The 14,538-nt window shown below is 53.2% G+C and overlaps 1 protein-coding gene across 1 annotated transcript in view; it reads right to left on the bottom strand.

The window, feature by feature from the left end:
* Window positions 1-14,427, bottom strand: part of FAM227A (family with sequence similarity 227, member A) — a 27,088-nt gene extending 12,661 nt beyond the window's left edge. Inside the window, exons 1-10 of the mRNA XM_012735233.1 lie at window positions 14,281-14,427; window positions 11,550-11,777; window positions 9,812-9,894; window positions 7,907-7,976; window positions 7,263-7,339; window positions 6,310-6,456; window positions 4,995-5,096; window positions 4,417-4,521; window positions 2,290-2,413; window positions 543-650 (exon numbers count right to left, since the gene is read on the bottom strand). Of these exons, the coding sequence (XP_012590687.1) occupies window positions 543-650; window positions 2,290-2,413; window positions 4,417-4,521; window positions 4,995-5,096; window positions 6,310-6,456; window positions 7,263-7,339; window positions 7,907-7,976; window positions 9,812-9,894; window positions 11,550-11,712 (979 nt within the window). The 5' untranslated portion in view covers window positions 11,713-11,777; window positions 14,281-14,427. The remainder of the gene's footprint in view (window positions 1-542; window positions 651-2,289; window positions 2,414-4,416; window positions 4,522-4,994; window positions 5,097-6,309; window positions 6,457-7,262; window positions 7,340-7,906; window positions 7,977-9,811; window positions 9,895-11,549; window positions 11,778-14,280) is intronic.
* Window positions 14,428-14,538: the final 111 nt, after the last annotated feature.

The following is a 14,538-nucleotide window of genomic DNA, read 5'->3' as shown; positions in this document are numbered from 1 at the left end:
GAACTGGAAGACAGGTGACAACTTGGGTTTCTTTCCCTCTGAAATTCCCGTACACCTGTCGTCTGTCGCTGCCGGGAAAGCAAACCCAGCGCATGGCTCAGGAGTCCCCCGGTGTTGGAAGCAGCCACGTAAGGTGCCGGCTACTAGTTCCCGGCTGCTGGCTCTCCTGGCTGTGTCCCCTTTGCTCGCTGTTGGGGTGGTAAGGTGGCCTTGGACAAGCCACATTGTCCTCTGAACTCCAGCTTGCTCAGCTGCGAGGTGGCTCAGCGTGGACTTCAGCAGTTGTTTTGAGGATTAAATTAAAGGGCTGAAGAGCCTGGCACGGGACCTGGTGCACAGTCGCCCCCCAATACCTGGCATCTACCTTGGCACGACGTCCCAACAGCGATACCACCACTAGGAGGGACGTTTTGGTCGTCTTGGTGCCTGGTTTTGGGGTATGTGGGGAGAACCTGGCCAGAGGACCTCCCTGCCCTGGACAGACTAGACGGAGCTGGGTGTGTCGGGGACAGAGGAGACGGAAGTCCTGCCTGGCGCTTTACCCTTTATCATTCTTCTTCTCTGGGAGATTAATTCTTCCCTCCGGAATCTCTCTGGATCCAGTTTCGAATAGTCCCACTTATCATAGCTCTGCGGGCGAGGATATATACCTAAGAGGGAATCAAGAGTGGTAGTGAACTTCCAAAAAAGAGAAGGGGAGACAGACCCCCCCCCATGCCCCCGCTGGTCCTGGGGAGGAGGCTGGACTTCCAGCATTGGCCCCGTTGACATTGCCCTGCGGCCGTGGGTGAGTCCTTCCTCTCTAAGAGGCTTGGGTTTCCTCATCCTGAGAGTGCAGATGGTGGTGCCTGCCTCTGGGTGCGTGGGCTGAGGGTCACACGCAGACATGCTACACGGATGGGGAAATGGTCATCACTCGCTCTCCCCGAGGGCGGGAATCAGGTCTCCTTCATCTTTGTGCCTCCAGGGCTTAGTAGCGCCTGGCAGCAACAGGCACTTTGCACATGTGGTCGTGGTGATCAGCGAACCTAGCAGTCAGCTAAGTACAGAAACGGGCCCTCCCTAAAGAGGTATTTATGATGCTGGTATTTATGGGGCTGATGCTTTTCTTTTAAGGGAACCATATGTTTCAGAGTCCTGGCCTCTTGGAACCCGGCCACCAGCCGTTCTGGAGAGCCCATTTTTCCCTCGGTTCTTTCCTTGAGGACGGGAAAGGCCCGGAGTTACTGAGACAGCTGAGCCACTGTACAAGGAGCTGTCTCCACTGGACAAAGCAAGGGGAGGATGTGTTGGGTGGCGGAGGCACGACCCTGGGCAAAAGGGGAGCAGGAAGGCGGTATAGAAAGAAGAGTCAGGGAGTGGGAGGCAGGGTCGCAAGAGAGCCTGGCTGCCGTGAGACAACCGAGGCCCCAGCTTCATCCTGCCCATTGGGGATACAAGGGTGAGCAGAGTGGACAGGGCAGGTCTGCGACGGGAGTATAATGGACCAGGCGAGAAAATAATAAGAATAATGAACAGCCATATACCAGAGACATTTTGTGGGGGTAGAGTGGGGACTGGGATCAAAAATGAGGGTGGGGTGGGGGGAAGGGAAGTGCATGGGACTATGGTGATGGCACACGGGTGACTCGGTGATGGGAAACCCGCGGGGATTACAATTGAGATGAAAAAAAATGTACAAAATGATGTTAAAATAAACTATTATATTATTTATAAAAAAAAAAAAAAGGCCTTCTCGTAAGACTGGCCTAGCTGGCACCTGAGGACTTGGCTGGTAACCTTTTCCTTACGATGAAACAAAACTTTCCCTCGGTGCCTGGGGGGGACCACCCAGACTGGTTCTAGCAAATCTCTGGACCTGGGGGCGCCTGGGGGAGCCCAGGGAAGGGGACTAGCAAGAAGTTTGCTAAAAAGCAAACTGGGGCTGTGGGGGCTGTGGGAGAGGCCGCACCGCCTGGCCACCTACAGTCACAGAGGGTGGGAGGGCAGGGTTACCCGGTGGGTCACTGCTTTCAAGGTCTGGTCCCTCGACCCTGCACACGGCTACCTACGCAGGCGGTGCAGGAACGCGTAGAAGCAGCTGGCCCTGAGGGGCCAGGGAGGCCTCGGACAGTTTTGAGGAAGGGACCTCGGGAGAGCTGAGGGCTCTGACTTCACTTGCTTCAACGTCGTGGAGCGAAAGGGAAAAGCGGCCCATGGAAAGGGCATCAGGATGAACCATCGCCAGCCTCTGCTTGGTGGACAGAGCTTTTCCGGAGTCGCCGTCTCTGAGAGGAGCGGCGGTCTTACCTGAGAACCACAGGCTCATGGTGTCGCAGATGGCAGACTTGAATTCGTGCGAGTTGAACCAGGACTGCGGGAAGCAGCAGCAGAAGCTGGTGTACAGGGCTTTGCTCAGAAGTGACGGCAGCCTCTGGGGGCAAGAGGAACTCGGCAACCTCCGGGCCCGGCCACGCTCAGAAAGGGCCCGGGGCTGTGCCCTACCTCTGCGGGCTCCTCACGCACCCCAACGCTCAGCTGTGCCTGGCCAGCAACCTCCGCTTGCTTACGGGGAATGCGGCTCAGCCCTGTGTGACCTGGCCGAAGAACAGCCCAGAGGCCAGCGAGGCACTGGCCTCCCTTGACCTGCTCTGCGGGGTACTGACCTACTCTGGACACCTGCCGTCTCCAGAGACAAAAAGGCTGCTGCTTTCACGTTCAAGCGGTGCTGGTTCTAAACTCTGGTCAGTTCAGATCACACAGGCCTGGCCCCTTGCTCATCCTGACGCGAGCACTGGCCCCCCACCCCGTTACAAACGCCACAGTATGGTGTGGAGGTTTACACAGACATCAGACACCCCTCACTGGTGGACACCGCCTTGTTCTCAAGACTTTGCCTTACAAAACATGCAAGGAAATGACCGTATTTATTAAGCGCTGCTGGCACACAGGAGGCCGTCAGAATGTACTGAGTGAATCCTGCCACCCATGACTGCAAACTACTTTTCCTGCGAGATTATACTGTCCAGAGGATGGTATAATAATAGTGATCACAGGAGCTATGCTAAGCCCACGACTCTGTCTTCCAGCTGACACGACAGGTGCCTCACAAACATCATCTCATTTAACCCTGCAGACAACTCAGCAAGAGAGGCTTCTTTTTAATATTTATTTGATTTATTTATGCATACAAGAGCTGTGGTGGAGGCCAGAGGTGCAGGGGTGAGGCGTGGGGGTGAGAGGAGTCACCAGAGACAGAGCGGGGAGCAGACTAGGCAGATCCACTGAAACACACTGCCGAGGGGAGAAGTGGGGAGACAGGAGAGGTCTGGTGCAACTGTGTGGGTCACTCCCGGCTGGGATCGAGCTCAGGCCACAGTGTCTGCCCATAGCTTCATAGCTCTGAGACTTAACCCCTTGTGCCCCCAGGGAGGCCTGAGACAGGCATTATTATTCCATTTTGTGGATCATGAAACTGAGGCCCAGTCAGCCCACATGACTTCCTAGGCGGGCACTGTGGCACGAAGGGCCTTGAGCACAAGTGTATCTGTTCACCACCCACTAGGTCTCTGCAGAGAGAGCCAGTTCCCTCATCCTCCAAGACCCTGGGAATTCGACTTTCTGATCTATGCAATCGCACAGGTAAACAGGGGCGTGGAGTGATGACTGTTTTAGTCTGCAATTCTGACTATTGTCAAGAATAAACTTCTCCCTATTTGTATTTTATCCCTGGTGACTTTCTAGTATATATACTTTGCCCACTGGTCGGTGGGGGAGAGGGGGTTTCCGTTTTTCCTACTAATTTGCAGGGAGTTTTTATCTTGTTTACATATTTACTACTGTGTTTTTGTATAGTTCCTCACTTGCCTTTTAATTTTTTCAGAGTAGTTTTAAAATTTTTCTATCACTAAATCCATCAGATTTCCCCTTTATGTCCTTGGAGAAATTTTAAAAGTCCCTCCCCACACCCAAGTCATGCAAATAGTCACTTCTATTTTCTTTTGCAATTCTTTTAGCGTGGATATATATATATATATATACACACACACACATATACAAACAATACACATAGTAAAAGTATATATGTATATTTATATTAAGTTTAAAATTGTATGCTTATTTAGATAAAATAGAAAAAGCAAACCTCTTATAACTTCTTTCCCCAGAAATAACCATCACTAAGAGTTCGGCAATGTTATTCCAGACCACTTTCTACTCACAGGCACGCGTACACACGTGTGCACACACTCAACACACTGTACAGACTGCCTTGCTTTTCTCTTCAAATATGTCACCTCCACTTTCCCGATGAGCACGCTGCTACGTCGCGACTTGCTCACTACTCCCTGATGGAAAGTGTCAAGGGCATTCTACTGGTTTTAGGTGGGAAGAAATGATGAGCGCCATTTCCTTTTTCCTGAACAGGGTGTTGCTTACTTTTAAGATTGCCTCTTCATACTGGGATCTTGTGTCACAAGACAGAAGAAAGGCGTAGTGTTGTGCTATCCGGTCAAACAGTTTATTCTGAGCTTCTTTGTTAGGCTGGCAGGAAGAATTACAGAGAAGGAGTGACTGAGGCCCTTGTGGAAGCAGACAAGGGCTGAGCTTAAATAAGGATTTCTCTGGTGCTTCAGAGTCTGGCAGCGTTTCAGCTCGATATTACGGTAACACTGGCGTGTCTCGTGGGGTTGGCGAGACTGCCGCAGAGAGGCAGCGCACCCAGGAGGCCCTAACTCTGGGCCAGGAGGGCCTGACCTTGCTCCAGGTGCTGCCCTTGACCCTCTGTGTGACCTGGAGCAGCCAAGAAGCTGGGGGGCGGGGGGTTCCTGGACATGGTGGGGTTCCAGGACGTGGTGTGAGAGCAAAAGCCCCGGGGATGTGGGAGCAGTGGGTGGGGCAGGAGGGGGCCACAGACGAGGCCGGGGGTGTTCCATGGAGTCAGCCCGAGTTAAAGGGTTGGGATTTGTCCCACAGGAAAATAACTTGAGCAAAAGAAGCGAGCAGACGGGCATTACCTGGTACCTCTCATGAAAGATCCACCAGAAGCTGTCCAGCCATATGGCCTTTGGGGACGGAGAAGACAGGAACTTCTCTAATTCTCTTTCTGAACAGAAAGACTTGAAAAGAAACAAAAGCCACACGTTACTGCTGTTCAGTTTTTTGGGGAGATTCACCTGGAGCCAGGTTCCTGCTCCTCAAAACCACTCAAAATCTGCCTTCCCACGTGCCCGTCCCACGGTTCCTTGGGACCTCACCCCCTGCCAGTCACCTTTGGAGTCGATGCAGTGGGACCTGAGGATGATCTGAGCACAGAAAACAACAGGAAGGGGCCCTCCTTGGTGGCACAGAGGGCTAGGACGCAGCGCTGCAAGCCACCGCCCCTTCAGTGCGGGTTCCACCCCTGGCCCTGAGGTCACCACGTGGCGTGGCAGACCTCTCCTGCTCCCCGCTGCTCCCCTCAGCAGTGTTCTTCATCGATCTGCCTGTTCTGCTCCCCACTCTGTCTCTGGTGAATCCTCTCACCGCCCCTGAGCCTCTGGCCTGCACCCCAGTTCTGTGTGCATAAATCAGTAAATTAAAAAACAAAAAACTGTCCCTGATCACAGTGATAAGGACCCATCACAGTACTGCAGCCCCGCACAGAGCACTCCTGCACATTGTCAGATTTCATTTTGCACAAACGCTTCTCCCTCAGGTACGGGAGAAAAACTGGCGCCCAGAGAGCTGTGTGGCCTCCGGTAGCAGCCTCCTTCTTTTTAGAAAAATTGTATTAAGAGAAAAAGCAAATCAGTTTGCTGACCTGCAGGGCAGTAACTGTCATTTGTACATAAACATGCATCACAGGGTGCGCGCTCAGCCCGAGGGGCGCAGACCGAGAGCCAGGCAGGGGGGTGGGGAGGGAACCGGCTGGAGTGAGCGTGGGCGGCAGGCGCGGGACCCCTCTGGTCTTTGCCCATGGCGCGTCCACCACGGCTCTGGCTCAGTTTCCTGGGGTGTAGACCAGGGACGGCGCTGTTAAGTTGTGGACTCTGGCACAGCTTGCCTGCAGACGTCTGTCTGTTATTTCCGGAGGCCAAAAAGCAGAATGGGAAAGTGGGTCCTTTTCGGGTTGCAGGGGAGAGTGCAGCGGCCCCTGGCCGTGGTGGAGAATGTGGGTGCCTGGGTGGGTGGGGGGGGGTGACAGGCAGCCAAAGACGCGTGACCTTCCACCTCCAAAGCAACAGTTGTGTAAATCAACGTTGGCGACAAGACTTAAAACAATGGCAGGAAGGAGAGAGCCGGGCACAGCTGGCCCAGAGCTGCGGTCCCGGGCGCCGCCGGTCTCCTTACCACACCGCTCATGGGGTTCCTCTCGGCCAGGATCACGTTGCCCACCATGTCGCAGAAGTCCACCCCGTTGGGGAGCTGGTTCGGCCCAGCGCTGTTAAATTGTGGGCTCTGGTACAACTCTGCCAGGAGATTTTTATCTGTTATTTTCTGAAGCAAAAAGGCAGAATAGGAAAGCAGGTCCATTGCCGGCCGCTGAAAAGAGCGGTCCAGCTCCTTTTGATCGCAAAGACAGTATCAAGGCTCGATGAGGGGGAGCAAAGGAGGGCACTCGGGCCCGGCACCCCTTGAAACACCCGTCTCTACGATTTCTACCTCCCTTCCAGGCTTTAAACACAACTCTGCAGATACACCCGTGGCAAGGCAGCCATTTCCTAAAAAATGTAAGCACACATGCTTTCCTGTCCTGCTTTATCCACTTCACTTTAGACCACTCATGTTGCTACACTGTCTTCAAATGATTCCCCTAAACAAGGAGATCCATGACAACAGTATGATTTCATTTCCCAAATAATAGCATCTCATTAAGATGTGCTATCATTTAATTAACCACTCACCCATTACTTCCAATTATTATTCTTGTCATTAATAACCTGGAGCCTATCACTCCCCCTTTCTTGGGTTCATTTAGTATGAATGGCTCAAGATGGTAACATCAGACCAAAGGGGGTGATTATCACTATGGTTCTCTCGATAATTAAGTGATTTTCAAAACAAAAGTAACATATGGTGACTATAAAAAAATGCCAAAATATAGAAAAGAAGACAGAGGAAGCCAGTCAGCACCCCAGTACAGAAGCACGCCCTGGGGTCATGGCGAGGAGCTGACCTGCTCCCTGCCGGGCTGTGACGCCAGCAGGGTGGCCCCAGCAGCAGACCACACTGGGCCAGGCCCTGAACAGAGTCTACTTCATGCCCCGTGGGAGAGGTCAGAGCAGACCAGCGGGGCCGCTTACCCGCTTAGGAATGGACACTCTCACACCCCTGAATTCTGCCCTTCTGCAGAGGGACTCCTTCTCCCTTTGACTCTTGTCTGCAGGTGAACAGGAGAGGGGAAACTGGTCAGGGGTGACCGGGGCTGCCCATGCTGGGCAGAGGTTAGTAGTGACTTCTCATTGCACCCGAGTTGCCAGGCCACACTACCTTAGGGCACTCACTGGAGTGAGACCCCTTGAGCCAGAGAAGCCGCCAGGAGAAACAAAGCCTGGATTTTGAAATCCGGTTCAGATGACCCCAGGGCCTAGCACACATGATGTGCGACTCTGGACAGGTTTTCTGCCCACCCCCACCTCCGCAGTCTGTTCCTCGTCCCTAACATATGGTCACAGTACTCACCTCGTAGGTAGGGGCACTAGAAGGCCTGAGAGAGGCACGCAGGAGCGCCCGGCACCAGAGGCCGCGGCGGGCCATCGCTGAGGAACACCCCCTCCCGCCCTCCCGCCCTCATGCCCCATGTCAAGAAGTCTGATTTAAGGCTCCTTAAGGCAGGACAAAGAATCCTGGATTCCCAATCCAACTGCAGTTGAGAGCCCATCAAAGGAAAAAGAAAAGAAACTGAATCCCACAAAAACACCATCAAGAGTGAGAGAAGGATTTTTGCCTCTGTCTCCCAGGCTGATGCGACTTTTCTCTCGTAAAGCCTTCTTCTCCAGCTCATCTTTCTCAGTTGCCTTCAAAAATCAAAAAGAAAGACATCAGAGCCGGAAGCAACCGTGGGCAGGTGACTGTCAGGGAGCAGGCCGCGGCCCTGGGGGCGCGTGACCGGGAGCCAGGTTTTGGGCAGCAGCTGCTGGGCCCCCCCGGGATGGAGGGTCTTGGTGGCTGCCCCTTCACTCTCCCTGCTGTCACCCCCACAGGACCTCCACCCCAGGCCACTGCTCTGAGGAGAAAAGGCTCAGATCACGGCTTTGCTGGCTCTGAGCTGTGTTTGGGCTCTTTGAAAGGAAGTAGTAATAGCTCCTTCCGGGATTCCTAGAAGGATCAAACACCAAGTATTTCATGCATTTTTAAACACCAGTAAAATGCTATCGGGGAGGAGCTACTTAACAAAGGGTAACGGTCATTATTGTTATTAATCAATTTAGCCTGAGACTTCGCCTGACTCTGTCTCCCCCCAGCCCTACCCCTGGAAAGAGACAAATGACTGGCACAGACTCAGCGAGTTGTCTTGATTGTTAATCATAAGCCCGCACTGTGCTGGGATAAAAAAGCTAACAAAGAAACAGGATTCTGTGTTCTTGCCCTCAGAGAACTGACACTCTATTTGGAGCATCAGATCAATACACGTGGAGCAATTCATTCCTAAACTGTAACACTAAGGATTCAAATAAGTGAGTCAGTGAGGCGCAGTCAGGAAGGACGGCCAGAGAGGTGGGGCTGAGCTTCGAGGGAATGATGAGGCCTCTCTTAGCTTGATCAACTGAAAGGTCCCCCCGCCTGGCTTCTCACCCCAAATCTGCACTCCCCAGCCTGCGGGCCTGATGCTGTTGAGTGTGTGTGCAGATCTAAGTGTCACCTCCATAGCTAAAAAGATCCACTCAAGAGGGGCGTTGGAAAGGGAAGACAAAAATAAAAAAAGATTAGCTGGAGAGCTGAATTGACCCCAACAGACAGATCTGGGGTGAGGGGAGAGCTACCAGTGTGGCCACAGGTCAGGGCCCTATGGGCAAAGGATCTATGCCAGGTGGGAAGGGGTGAGGAAGTTTAGGTCTGAGAGCCATCTGGCAGGTAGAAGAGAGGCAGGGTCAAGACAGACAAACAGCACAGGAAAGTGATGGGGAGGAAGGAGGAGGGGAGGAGGAGAGAGCAGGGGGAGGAGGGAAGAGGGGTAGAGGAGGGGAGGGGGAGACAGCAGAGGAGGGGAGGAGGGGGACAGGGCAGAGGAGGGGGATGAAAAAGCTGCAGGTTAGAGACAGGACTTGGCCGCTGCACACAGAAACCCCAGAGTAAACCCTCATCGGTGTGATCAAGAAAGAAAAATCCAAAACTATATGACACTGGAAAAGGCAAAACCGTGGAGACAAAGACAGTGGGTGGCGAGTTAGTTCGGAAGGAGGATGAGCAGGAGGTGGGCAGAGGCTTAGCGGCAGTGAGACGGTGCCACAGAGATGGACACAGGCCACACCCGCGTCCACACCCACAGAATGAAGCCCTGTGGGTGGTGATGCAGTCACAGAGGACGCCAGCTGTCACCGAGGCACCACCAGCGGTAGAGGGCCAGAGCCTCCCTGGTGGCAGGGGCTCAGTCTCAGCACTGCCAACTTATCGCAGCCACTTCCTCTGAGCTCCACCCTGGCCAGGGAGCGACCCCTGGAGCGCAGCAGCCCTCTCCAGTCTCCCTGCTGATCCACCTGTTCTGCTCCCCACTCTGTCTCACCCCCCTGCACCTCTGGCCTGCACCCCAGCTCTTGTGTGCATAAATAAATAAAAATCCTTAAAAAAAAAAGCAACTAAATGGTGGCCTTCTTCCCTGGCAGCCTGGGCTCGGCCCGCGTCCAGAACTCACCAGGCTGTCCATCCACGGGCTGGGGCTCAGCCCTATTTCAGCAATCCTTCGATTCACCAGGTGTATGGGGCCTATGAGGCACGCTGGGAGAGAGGCGGCTAAGGAAACCGGTCACACAGGCAGGCAGGGCCTCGGGCCAGCAGGGTCCTCACTCCTCAGACCTGATTTCATCCTTTGCAAACGTGCAAACATGTCTTGCTTTAAAGCAGTCGATATGTAAATATAGCAATATCAGTGATAATGGAAACTAACCCTATGCTAAGCACTATGCGAGGCATAAACAGGACAAAGACTCATCTAGGTCCTAGACCTTGTTAGGACTTGGGAAGAGTTCCCTCTGGGAGTTTCTCTGCAGCACTTCGGACCTTCCTTTACGACCGCAGCGAGTGCCGGTTTTATACTAACTTCTGTTCCACTCGTTGTCATGATCTTTTCCAGATGGCTCGAGTCTCTGTGCTATTTTAAACGACACTCTACTAGTCTGTTTAGAGGCTGCGGCCTAAACGCTTGACAATATGTAAGACACTGGCAATTTTTTGCCATCGTAAGTCACTCTGTGGTGCACAAGCTGCATGCACCTGTTCCCATGTTTCGGATTATTCCCTGAAGACGCGTCCAGGTGAGGGGTGACTGGGTGAAGGCGGTCTCCACCTCGCTGATGACCGGTGAAATCTCTGGTGTGCCTCTGCTCGCCTCTCCCTCTGCTCGCCCGCTCGGCCTTGGCATCTCTGCCGAGCTGCCTTCGGGCTAGCTGACATCCTTCAGGAGCCCACCGCTGCCGGCTGCCCTCACTCGAGAGAGGTCCGCTCTTGCCCAGGACCCTCGAGCTTCTGGCAAATGCAGGAGGGTGGGCAAATGAGGGTGCCAAGGAAGCATGTGCGAAATGGGGGGGGATGTGGTTGCCCACATGTGGGACTCCTAGAAAGGGCAGGAGGTGAAGCGCAGGGGCGCCAGGCACTGGAGTGCGGCCCCTGACAAGGGTTTTGAGCTCCTGACTTGTAGGAGCGAGCAGGAGAGGACATGGAGAGGCCTGGGGTTCAGCAGGAGGTGGTTACCTCCAGAGAGGGGGTTCTGGGAGCTCCTGGGCACCCCGAGTTAAAAACTTTTTTTAAAAGTTGAGTCTTGGGCCCTCCCTGGTGGTGCAGGGGTTAAGTCTCAGCGCTATGAAGCTGCCCGCAGCCACTGCAGCACGAGTTCAACTCCCGGCTAGGGAGTGGCCACAGGGCACAGCAGACCTCTCCTGTCTCCCTGCTGCTCCCCTCAGCAGTGGATTTCAGTAGATCTGCATGTTCTGCTCCCCACGCTGTCGCTGGGGAATCCTCTCACCCCCCTCACTTCTGGCCTGTACCCCAGTTCTGTATGCATGAATAAATCAATCTTCAAAAAGGAAGCAAGCAAGCTGAGTCTTGAGCTCACTTGTCTGAGGCCAGCAGGCCGACTTCTCGTTTGCTCTCTTGATGCATAATTCTTCAGAAGGCAGACGGGAAAGAAGGTGAGCATGGAAAAGAGCAGTCTTTTCCTCTTTCCATAAACGTTTCCAGTATTTCTTTCTTTGGGGTTGTTTCTATGTGTAAAATAAACTCAAGTCAAATGGCCCTGTGCAGTCTCCTTTTAGAGGCTACATAAGGTCAAGTCACCGGACAGCAGAGAACCCACATATGGGGGAGGGGGCCAGAGAGAGGGGTTATGGCTGCAGCTGTGTCTGGTCACCAGTACAGCTGGCACCCCGGAAGGATACAGGGTGGGTTGTCTCTCAGAATCTTCCTCACGGCTCTCTTCATCTCATCCCGCGCAGTGGGCGAGACGGCCAGGTGCTCCTCCACGGCCACCAGCGGCAAGGCGTTGAGGTTGATGCTCTCCAGCTTCCTGCGGCATCCCATCATCCCGGCTCCTGTGGGCATGGCGAGCTTCCACCACCAAGAGCCTCTCACTTCCCGTTCGGATCTTGTTCTGTTCAACCAGCCTCCTGGGAATCACAGCGAGCAAAGAGCCGTCTCAGAGCACACCCTGACTCATTGCTAAGCAGGGCCTCCGGCCAGGCTCCTGCTGCTTGCAGTTGGGGTTGGGGTGAGGGGGGTCGGCGTGAGGGCGGAGATAGAGGGTAGGATAAGCTCCTTCTTTTTTTTAAAGATTGATTTAGTTATGCATACAAGATCGGGGGTACAGGCAGTTGAGAGGATCACCAGAGACAGAGTGGGGAGTAGAACAGGCGGATGGACTGAAACACACTGCTGAGGGAGCAGCAGGTGAGTCAGGAGAGGTCTGCTGGGCCCTGGGGGTCACTCTCTGGCCGGGGATTGAACCCATGATGCAGTGGCTGCGGCAGCTTCATAGTGCTGAGACTTAACCCCTGTGCCACCAGGGAGGGCTGAGAGGCTCATTCTTAACTCAGGATTTCAAGGCCTATGTCCATTTTCTCTCTACCTGCTGAGGCCTAGTTTTAAAAATAAGAGAGCTGGGACAGCCATGGCTCCAGCCCACTCAGTGAGCCAGTTTCCACACTGGAAGTGAAGGTGTCTCACTGAGGCTGGCTCGCAAAGTCACAGAGGTGGCTTAGGGCCCTCAGGGCCTTCTTGGCTCTCAGGTGCTACAACTCCGTGTTCCTGGTTCCATTGCGTCAGTGAGAGGCCTTCTGCTGCCGGTCAGAAAACTGATCCCCACACAATTCCTCCTCCTGGGTTACAACAGGCTGGGTGTTTGCTTCTTGGCCAAGAGCAACTCACTACCATTTGCCACTCCCCCATGTCCAGAGCCTGGCATGTAGGCCTAAGTCTAAGCAAGACTGAGTAGTGCCCTCAAGAGAGGACCCACCAGACAGAGCGGGAAGCAGAACAGGTGGATCCACTGAATTCCACTGCTGAGGGGAGCAGCAGGGAGACAGGAGAGGTCTGCTGCGCCCTGTGGGTCACTCCCTGGCCAGGGGATCGAACTTGAGCTGCAGCGGCTTCATAGTGCTGCACTTTAACCTGTTGCCACCAGGAGGGCCCATAAACCTGTCCTTTCAAAATGTAAAAACAATTATGAACTACGCGTGTGAACACACCTTCAGAGGGAGGTACACAGCACTGTGAGATGACATATTGGCAGGCTTTGACTTTGTCAAGGTGGTCAGGGTTTGAAGGGAAGGCAGGAGTCAATTACATAAAGTGAGAGAGGAAATAAAATCCATGCGAACAAGAGTAGGAAGGTGGGCCCTCCCGGTGCACAGCAGTGTGGAGCACAGCACTGCGAAGCTGTCACAGCCACTGCAGCACGAGTTGGGTCCCCGGCCAGGGAGTGACCGGCAGGGCGCAGCAGACCCCTCCTGTCTCCCCGCTGCTCCCCTCAGCAGTGTGCTTCAGTGGATCTGCCTGTCCTGCTCCCCACTCTGTCTCTGGTGAACCAACCACACGTCAGGCCTGAGCCCCAGTCATCGTATGCATGAAGAAAGATAAATCTTCTTTAAAAAGTAGGGAGGCAGGGAGAGGCTAGACGCTCACAGCTCCGCGGCTGCTCGCAAGGTAATGACTGAGGCCTGCTACTTGGTTAGCAAGCACTGTTCGCTTGTAATTCATTTAAAATTTGTAAATGACCTGCACCCCCATGTTTATTGCTGCTTTATTTACAATTGGAAAAACATGGAAGCAGCCCAAATGCCCAAAAGTAGATGACTGGATTAGAAAGATGTGGTACAGGCCCTCCCTGGTGGCGCAGTGGGTTAAAGCACAGCATTGCGAAGCTAAGGCCACTTGCACATGAGTTCGATCCCCGCCTGCCCCGGAGGAGACCACATGGCGTGGCAGACCTCTCCTGGCCCGCCCGCTGCTCCCCTCAGCAGTGTACTTCATGGATCTGCCTGTTCTGCTCCCCACTCTGTCTCTGGTGGAGCCTCTCACCGCCCCTGCACCTCTGGCCTGTACCCCAGCTCTGTATGCATAAATAAATAAATCTTAAAAAAAAAAAGATGTGGTACATATATACAATGGAATATTACTCAGCAACCAAAAAAGAGAAACACATGTCTTTTGCAGCAACTTGGATGGAGCTGGAAAAGATCATGCTTAGTGAGATAAGCCAGAAAGAGAAAGAAAAATACCGGATGGTTTCACTCATAGCAGGAGTATAATGGACCAGGCGAGAAAATATCAAAAATAATGAACAACCATATACCAGAGACAGAGACATTTTGTGGGGGTGAAGTGAGGAATGGGATCAAAAACGGGGGGGGGAATGCACGGGATGATGGTGATGGCACACGGGTTATTTGGTGATGGGAAACCCGCGGGGATTACAATGGAGATGGAAAAAAAATGTACAAAATGATGTAAAAATAAACTTATGTAATAAATAAAAAGATCTAGGCTATCACAAAAAAAAATTTGTAAATGAAGCAGTATAAATTTCACCATATTGATATGTTGAAGTGATAACGTTTGGGACATCAAATAAAGTGACTTTAATAAAATGCTGGTCAGTCTTCTATCACCTACCTTTATTTACTTTGGAAACCTGGCCGCCAGAAGATTCCCCGTTTTCTGTGCGGGCCGTATTATGTCTCTACCCCACCGCGCTGGACCAGACAGTACAGATTCTGGCTCTAGGTCAAGGAATTCTCTCCTTTTCAATGAAATGAGGTGGAGCCGAAAGAAGATATACTTGGAGTCAGCGAACTGGGGTCCTGGTGTCCCTCGATGGATGACCCTGTGCACCCACTGGCCGTCCAATAAATATCCCTTGAATGGCCTCCA

This window comes from Condylura cristata, unplaced genomic scaffold (genome assembly GCF_000260355.1).
Source record: "Condylura cristata isolate star-nosed mole 26May11 unplaced genomic scaffold, ConCri1.0 scaffold00004, whole genome shotgun sequence".
Taxonomy (NCBI): domain Eukaryota; kingdom Metazoa; phylum Chordata; class Mammalia; order Eulipotyphla; family Talpidae; genus Condylura; species Condylura cristata.
This window is presented reverse-complemented; position numbering and strand designations above follow the sequence as displayed.